Source organism: Megalobrama amblycephala, linkage group LG20, assembly GCF_018812025.1.
Source record: "Megalobrama amblycephala isolate DHTTF-2021 linkage group LG20, ASM1881202v1, whole genome shotgun sequence".
Classification (NCBI taxonomy): domain Eukaryota; kingdom Metazoa; phylum Chordata; class Actinopteri; order Cypriniformes; family Xenocyprididae; genus Megalobrama; species Megalobrama amblycephala.
Genome location: NC_063063.1, coordinates 19,378,501 through 19,387,825, shown reverse-complemented (window position 1 = coordinate 19,387,825; position 9,325 = coordinate 19,378,501). Strand labels below are relative to the sequence as shown.

Here is a 9,325-nt window from a genome sequence, read left to right as displayed (position 1 = left end):
CGAGATATTTTATTTAACAGAAGTCGCCTACATCGAACGGCCAGTTTGGACTACATCCCTCTACTTCCTTCTTTAATGACGTCACTAAAACAGTTTTTTGACTAACCTCCGCCCACAGGAATACACAAGAGTTGCGTTTGTAGAGTGTGTTTGTCGCCATGTCGTCGAAACGCTGTTATTTTCATCCCGCAGTCCAATCACCGGGTCTGATTCCGGCTCAAATTGATAGGGTAAAATTAAAGACATGTTTACAATAACACTGAGCGCATGCATCTCCACGTTATGGTAAGAGGCGTGACCTTTCCGGGCAAGATTTGCTAAACTGCTGTCGAATCACAACACAGGAACCGCTGGCACAATCAGAACTCGTTACGTATTTCTGAAGGAGGGACTTCATAGAACAAGGAAGTCATCAGCCTGTTTTTATGACAGTGGAAACCGCGGTATACAGATAAGTAAATTATGTGAAAAATACTGTGTTTTTTTACACGCGAAACATGAACACATGTTATATTGCACACTATAAACACAATCAAAGCTTCAAAAAACCACAAAAAACGGGACCTTTAATACTTAAAAAATGCTCTATCCACTAAAGACTTGCACTGAATATTACTTGAGTATGCTTTTCCCAATTGAAAAAATAGATATAAAAGATGTAATACAAAATGTGGTTTGGCATGGCTTGTGGTTGCATAGCTGAGCTGTGTGAAGGGTCATGAAGCTTTGATGTCAGAGTGAAATGTTGCCTCTGTAAACAATAACACCATACAGATGGACCACAGCACTGAAGCAAGGCCTGCGAGCCACGCTTTAATTCTGCAGCCGTCTCATAGATCTGACCTGCACACCTCCAGCTATCCATCACACCCCCACCCACCCCTCAAAACACACTTGCCAACCATCACCAGCCTCTTTATGTGTTTTTATTATTGTATCTGAGTCAAACTGTGAGGTATTGCAAACTGTTGCATTGCAAATGTGTGTTGAACAAACAAGTATTTTTGAGTGTCTTTGTTTTGCTGGCCACAAAAGGTTGAACTGACAAAGCTTATAGTCATGAGCTACTTAAAAGTTGTGTCTCCTACTGAAATGTGCATTCATCATTGTGAGCTGAGCCACAGAATGATGAAGCTTCCCCACTTTGTCTTCTGGTTTCTTTAGGTAGCTGTCAGTCTGAGCTGTGAGCGTTCATCCTGTTCAGTAGGCCAGACTTTCTCTTCCATCTGTCTCTTTTTCTCTCGTTTCCTCTCTCCGTTTAACCCCTAGAGAATCCTTGTCTAAATGAAGTCACCGGGCAAACGAGTGCGAGAACTCAAGATCACGTTACTTAACATGCTATTTTTTGGGGGCCAAAATTAAACAAAACGGTTCGGTTCTGTTTAAATAGCGTGTACGTGCATGTGTCTTTAAGAATAAATCCCCTACTGTGTTTATTTTAGCAAACGTCACATGTGTAAATGGACCACTGCAGTGCGCTTTTATTAGGGGCTCTAATATCATAATTAAGTTTATATGCATGGCTTATTTTCATAGTCATTACTAGAAAAGCAATAATACTGCATGTAATGGTGGAAAGCAAGCTGTGGCTGTACAGGGTCAGCAGCACTGTGGGACTTAACCCCATCATGGGTGTGTATGGAACTATTCCTGCACCTCCACCTAACAGGCCACTCACCTCTCCAGTCTTTGTTTGGCTGGCCGGCCAGTCAGAGTATAGGCCCACCATTGTGCGTCCCTGGACCCTGGATGCTTTACCACTGTTTTCTTTGGGAAGCAGGAAATTGGATGACTGGCTACCTGCTACAACAACATCCTGTACTTGAGAAGTCATCTCTTCACTCCAACCCACCTATTATTCTCCACAACACTACACCAGCGGTCACTCTCCAGACTTCTGGTGTGGCTGGCCCCCACGTGGGCTGGTCTGAGTTCTGGTTTAAATTGATTTTTGGGCCCATCCAGATGCTTCTGCCAAAATGTTTGGGCCAAGAGAGTCAATCCCAAACACTGCACTTTCATCAGAGCTTTGAGAGCATACTGGAAGATGATCAATATGCTTAAAGGAATAATTCACTGAAAAATAAAGATTCTGTCTCATATTCAATGCCATTTTCTTTTGTGTTAAAAAACTTCTTTTGTCCATACACATTGTTTTGGACCCTGATTGACTTTCATTTTATAGACAAAAACTATACTTTCATCAGAATATCTGGTGTGTAAATGCAACAGAATTTTCATTTTTTGGGTGAACTGTACCTTTTATGGGAATGAAACAACCTATCCTGGATTATAAATCTATTTCAAATGTATTCATGTCATGAAAACCTATACAGTAGTTTAAAAATCACACAGAATTGATTTGTGTTGATCAAATGTACATCTGCTTTTGGATGAAGCTGCCTCCACACCAGCAGGTGTCAGTATAAAATCATTACAATTCAAATGAGATCAGAAGAAAAAAAAAAAAAATCACAATTAGTTTTTTCTTAGTTTTCAAATTTATTCTTTTTTTTTCTCATTTTTAAGTAACATCTGTGCTTTATTAATTTCATATAAAAAAGAAAGGTACAAAAAAAGGGAAATGATTTATTCTAAGAGCAACCTGACAACACAGTTTAGGGTAAAAAAAGAAAGACATGTGATATCGATGCTCTGGTGGTTTGGCGTGATCCTAATCTGTGGAGATCTGTGGAGCTTCACAGGTGGTTCTGATCAGGCTTCAGGCACCACCACCACCACCACCACCACAGTGTGAAAGACCTACATCATGCTGCCATGGCTGGAGGTCAAAGCTATTAAACCAGGGCTTGAACAGTTAATATAAATTGTTTTTACACATGAGTAATTGGGTTTTTATAGGCCTCTGATTTCACTCGATCTGTTTATGAATGAAAGTGAAACATGTGGACTGAAAGTGGATGGTGCTTCCAAGCTGTTGAAGCTCTGTTGATAATTAGTCATCTGAGCGAAGAGAGCAACAGGAAGCACGGACGCTTTTGTCCATGAAGCAGTGTAACGGGATACGTGGAAGGACTAGTGAAAAATTGGACCTTGCGTATTGCTGAAGTGACTTGGGTGACTGTAAATATGAGCAAACGTCTAGATCGGAGTTTTACTCAGAGCTGGGCGAGGCGGCCGAGTCCATTTCATCTGCTTCAAGGTCATGAGGAGATGCGGGCTGTCCTCCTTTCACTCTCTTCCACTTCATCCGTCTGTTTTGAAACCACACTTTAACCTGTGAATAAAAACGTTGATGCATTAAAACTGTCTGGAAATGATTTTGAGAACAAATGTGCACTCTCTTGAGTGATTCAAAATAATTCTGCAGCCAGCAAATCAAGAGATTTGTGACATTATTTCTGAAGGCTAAGCTCTGAGGAACACAAGTCTGTGACCCCTGTGCATCTCTCTCTCCGTGGAAACCATCTGTTCCCACACTATTTTTACATGCTCCTTCTTGACTGAATCTGTCTGCCACTCATTTTTGAAAGAAAAGTGTGGCAGGCGGCCAAGATATGTAGGATGCATCGGAAAAAGTGGAAAAAGAGTTGCAAAGGGATTCGGGAGAAGCCCAGAGTTGTGCTGGGATCTGGCATGTGTTTGGGACTGGGCCTGGGAAAACCATCAAGGACCAAGCTAAGTGTGGTCTGAACTTAAAAAGAAAGAAAAAAAAAAAAAAACGTTCTAGTCCGAAATCAAGGATTGATGGGATGATGGCTCTGTGTCGGTATTGTCAATCATATTTCACATATTTAGACTTGACGAATGAGTGTTGTCTTTGCTGTTTTCAGCCAAAAATACCAATAGTATGAAGTGAAGTATCTATCGTACCTGTCTCTCAGTGAGGTCAAGGTTGACAGCGATCTCGTAGCGGCGCAGGCGTGTCAAGTAGTTGTGGTGGGTGAACTCGGCTTCCAGCTCCCGGAGTTGCTCTTTGGTAAAGGCTGTTCGTTCCTTTCTAGCCTTGCAGTTCGAGTCTGCCTTGAAGCTTGAGTCCTGAATATCTGGAGGATACAAAGGAAAATAAGACTAGTTAAGCATTAGTTTTGTGATCTATGGCAGTTAAATCATTTTTTAAAAGCAAACATTCATAAAAAGTTTACTAATTAAAGGGATAGTTTACACCATTAAAAAAACGAAGGCTTTCTTCTGTGGAACACAATTTTGAAAAATGTCTTGTTTTTTGTCCATACAGTGAAGGTCCAATGTAGTTTTAGACACTATTGACTGTCATTGTACAGATAAAAACAGTTGCAACATTCTTCAAAATATCTTCTTTTGTGTTCCACAGAAAAGAAAGTCATGCAGATTTGGGTACACATGAAAGTGAGTAAATAATGACAGAATTTCCAACTATTCCTTTAAAGAAAGAACTCAAACGCAACACTAAAGTTCAGTTCCCCCAGGAGGGGTGTGTGTTTTCATGCATGTTAAGTTTAAAACTCTGTCTGCATTAAAACATGGTTACAAGCCGTTTTGTGGGCCACACAGGGCACACATTTGCACAGGGCTCAGTTCAGATCACAGGGTGCTTGAGCCCCAGTTAAAGCATGCTGGGAGTTTGGGGGTTGTCAAGGCTGCAACTGACCACAGAGGACTCAAGTTAGCAAGGAATTCACCGGAACATTGTTAAATCCGCTAACAAAAGAACAAAGACTTGAATCAAGTCTAAGAGTGTGTGTGAATTTGTGTCTTTCTTTCAAAATGCACTCTTTTAAGAGTTATATGCAACTTTAATGATTTACGTTACAGTTTAATTAGTTATTCCAACCTTGTGAACCCTTGTACACTGTATTTTAGAACCGGTAGCACTGAAAGAAAGCTGATGCAATTTCTGCGAAATGACTTTAATTTGTCAATGTGAAAATTTGTGCTTCGTGTTTGCCAGATCCTGGCCAGACAATGAAATGGACTGAACTGCCAGATGTGAGTGGGAAAGTGAGACAAGTACGTTCTCACATATGGCAACCTGTAGCCTCTGTTCCTTTTAGAAGGCGCGATATTATCGTCATTAAAGTCTTGTTCATTTAAATGCACTGCCGAGGGTAGTAAATGGAAAGGTGGTGGCAGGTTGGGGGAGAAACACCTGGCACTGTGTGTATGTGCGTGCTCCAAAAAAACAGACTCCAATAAATTTCCCCAGCAAAAGCCCATAAACAAGGGAGCAACCTCCCCTCGGTGGGGTGTCTGGTGGGCATTTGGCATTTTATGTAGAAGGCGCTAAAGTCATTTGTCCAAATGAAGTCTAAATGAGTTGACAAGCTTAATTTTACATCAGTTATTGGTTACCAAACAAAGTGGAACAGTCAAAGTGCTGTCTGTAAACTTGTTCAACACATACTGATGCTTAAATGTTTAAAAGACAACTGACAGAAGAGCAGTAAAAAGTGAAATATGTCCATTCAGACATATATGTATTTATCTATGTATGTATCAAGTTCATATTATTAAATTCTTATATTATATTATCATATTCCCTAAACTGAACTAAACTGCAGACTTGTGATGTAAGAAAAAGAAAAATGATGAGCACATCCTTCGTGATTCCGAATTCATTTTGGGAGCAAATATCACATCTGTTTACAATTTCATGCAATCATGAACGTCTGCTTGTCATTTCAGGTAAAAAAAAAAAAAAAAATTGGTGAAAACATAATCACTTCCAGATTTGATTATCATATCCTCGCCAAAATTTCACACCTTGTGCCGTTCTATCATTTACCCTAACATTTTACAACAAATTCGGCCATATTAATGCACGCTTAAACCTCCGACTCAGTGATGAATATTTTCATGATGGTGAATTTCTCTCCAGTCAAATGGAGAATGTGTTCTGTGGAGATCCTGTTACTGCTTAACGACAGGAAAATGTCAATGGATAAGAATGTAGAAGTGGGATCGCAGGCAAGTTATATTACAGACGTGGTCTGGCTTGTTTCGACCGCAAGTGATGTAGGGTTACATTAAGGTAACTCAGAGAAGGAAAGGGTATATTTATTCCCCACATTAGACTATGAGGCCTGGATGCATTGTTGTAGAGGCCCTGGTGATGGATTTGAGCTGATCATTTTTAAACGCCACTCATAACGTATATTGTCTTGCTGTTTTGGCCAGTGCTATACAAAGCACTATTGGAGAAATGTATTTATCTTCAAGAGGTTTTCGTTGATCCCAGAAAAGCAAAGCTGTCTTAGTTTCCACAGGCTGAGAGATTAAATGAATGCACCAGATGTCCCACAAACACTGAGGTTCACTTTTCCGCCTTTCCGAATAGCGTGAAATTACAAGTATGGGGAGTGTTCATTACTAAAATTATGCAGATTTAATCATTTCTAGACATCATTATTGTAGAAAACCTAAAATTTAAGATATTACAATGGGTGAATATGAATATTTTGTCAAAACACTAGCGCAAAACATTTCTGTACACAGAATACTACTGCGGTGCTAAAGGCCATTTTAATAATAAAAAAAGATCTATGATCAAATATTTCAGTAATATGACACTTCTGATACTAGACGCATAGGATGCTGGATTAAGTTTTTGCGCATCTGTCCTTCGGAGGTGCCATTAGACTGACTTGAGGAGATTCATAACACAGATCAGAAATCTGAAAAATCTGATTTATAAAGATTTTTTTGTTGATTTGCATATTTTTGATCCTTTATAATCAAAATAAATGTTTTAGAAAATCAGATCTGGGTTGAGAAAGTGTGACAGATGTTACTGAATGTCAAAACCGCCAAAAAGATACAACAACAAACACTATAAAGCTGAACTTTACCTAAGAGCCTCCAACAATTGAAGGAAACAACTGCAGAATAATAAGCATAGAATAATGTGTTAAGGGTCATCCTTCATGTGCATGCTTGCTGTGAGGAGTTTTAAATAGAATATCTGTGGTAAAATCTATTACATCCTTAAAGAACAATCCAAAATGAAAATCCTGTCATTATTTACTCACCCTCATGTCATCCAAAACCTATATATATTTCTTTATTCAGTAAAACACAAAAGAATATAGTTTGGAAAAGTGTTTTTGCCCATACAATGAAAGTCCAGTGTTGTTTTGGACCCCTGCTGACTTTCATTATAGTGACAAATACATTTTTCAAAATATCTATTTTTGTGTGTTCCACAGGGGAAAGAAAGTCATGCAGGTTTGAAATGACATAAAGGTTGAGTAAATGATGACAGAATTTTCATTTTTGCACAAACTCAGATACAATGTCAGCACAACCCTAACAACCCTTACACTGATTTTAGATACTAAGTTCAATGTTTTACATAATGTGTCAAGAAATGAGAATGTTCCCATGATCCAGAGTAAATCACTTCAGCCATCACGTCATATCTCATTCACTCTTGCCTAAATGACTCACCTGTGATTTCTCTTTTCCGCTTGGAGCTTTTTTTCTCTGTGTCGACCACTGGCACGCTTTGAGGTGAATATTCTCCCTCTAGACATGCTGTGACTGCTCCAGGCAGCCTGTCTCCCCCTGCACTGTCCATTTCAGCTCCCACTGCTTCTGCTGCCCCCTGGCATGGCTCCTGCCCTCTGCCTCTGGGTTCACAGGGAGAGAACTGCCACTCTGTCCGCTGGTACCCGCCGTGCGTCTCCGGATACAGTCTGTCCTCGCGAGGATAAGCGTGCGGCGCCGGCACCAGGCAGGAGCTGGAGAAGTCTGTGTAGGCCAGGAAATCGTGCTTCTGGTGCAGGGCGAACGGGGCCTGCTGGTAGGGCTGCAGCCCGGCTCCGGACCCTCCCGAATGGGGGCTCCTGACGCAGCCCCAAAGAGCGCCGCCCGTGTGAGGGCTCCGCATGCAACTGCTGGCTGGCTGATCCATGCCGAAGAGCACGCAGCGTAGAGTGGGTGTCCTCAGAGATGCAGCTTTTTGGGTCTGGTGCAAGTCAACCTGGGAAATATCCACTTCAGCATGTGCACACAAACACCTCAGAGTCCACCTTTGCAAAATCAATAAGCAGAAGTATGAAAGCAGACACCTTCCTGCAGCGGCCTTTCCTTCACTTTGGTGTAACACATCAGCTCACACGCTCTCAGTCTCTCATTCAGCTTTCAGGCTGACCCACTACATCCACTCTCAGCTCTACACACTCTTTTCACAGTTCTGAGGCATTCCTGACAAGCAGTCCCTCCTCCTTTTTAAACGCTTAGGTGGGAAAGAGTAGCAAGTTTATGGAGTGTAACGTGAGCTTGCAGAGGAGGAGTCCTGCGGTCCACATGTTGGTACCCCCCAACCCAGCCCTGCCTCATATACTATTAATCATGGGGGATTTTATATGCACATCTAATGGGATTTCCAGGTGCTGGCTTTTAAAGGAACATTGTCTGTAAAATATAAAATGAACACCCACACAGGAAAGTTGTCCGGATCCTTTTTAGCTTCTTTTATCCCCAAAACACCCATTTTCACTTTTCCTTTTTTTTTTTTATTAAACGTTTTTGGTGGGAACTTGTACCCCACTCAGTATGGACCGTGCTCTACCCTGTTATGGACGTGTGTAGCGACTGTGGACACAGCCAGGGATTTCTCTCACACTGCTGTGAAACACCCCGACTTAAGCAGTGCTTTCTTCAACACCTCTCGTGCGTACAAGCTCTCGTAGAACAAACACATAAACATGCTGTCATTAATTTTAACACCAAATTAGTCTGAACTCATTAGCATCTTAATTGTCTGAATAATTCATATGATAAATAAAACATGGCTCATTTTAAAAATGCTGTGTAAACAGAACCACATGATGTTTGAATAAATGATGACCAGCTTTTAATTAATATATTTACAAATCAATTTCTAAAATTGCAGTTTTACACAATACGTGTTTTATATATTGGTTCAATACCCATTATACAATATTACAGATAATATAGAGCTTAAAAGTTTGGAGTCTTTATGTAACCAAGGCTGATCAAAAATACAGTAAAAACAGTAATATTGTGAAATATTATGACAATTTTACATGGCTGTTTTCTGATTTAATATATTTCAAAATCTATTTTATTCCTGTGGTTGCAAAGCTGAATTTTGAGCAGCCATTACTCCAGTCTTTAGTGTCATGTGATCCTTCAGAAATCATTTTAATATGCTGATATGCTGCTCAAAAACATTTCTTATTACCGGTATTATAAATGTTGAAAACTGTTGTGCTGATTTATATATATATATTATTTTATTTTTTTTGGAAACAGTGATACACTTTTCAGGATATGAAAAGAAAGTTCAAAAGACGACATTTATTTGAAATCGTAATCTTTTGTAACATTATAAATTACTTTATGATCAATTTAATGTGTC

At 40.0% G+C, this 9,325-nt stretch overlaps 1 protein-coding gene across 1 annotated transcript; it reads right to left on the bottom strand.

The window, feature by feature from the left end:
• Positions 1-2,709: 2,709 nt before the first annotated feature.
• meox1 (mesenchyme homeobox 1) lies at positions 2,710-8,426 on the bottom strand. Its single transcript, XM_048171283.1, has 3 exons — positions 7,387-8,426; positions 3,835-4,007; positions 2,710-3,238 (listed from the first exon to the last, which is right to left on the bottom strand). The coding sequence occupies exons 1-3, from the start codon at positions 7,850-7,852 to the stop codon at positions 3,116-3,118; spliced, it is 762 nt and encodes a 253-aa protein (XP_048027240.1). The 5' UTR covers positions 7,853-8,426; the 3' UTR covers positions 2,710-3,115.
• Between the last annotated feature and the right edge of the window lie 899 nt (positions 8,427-9,325).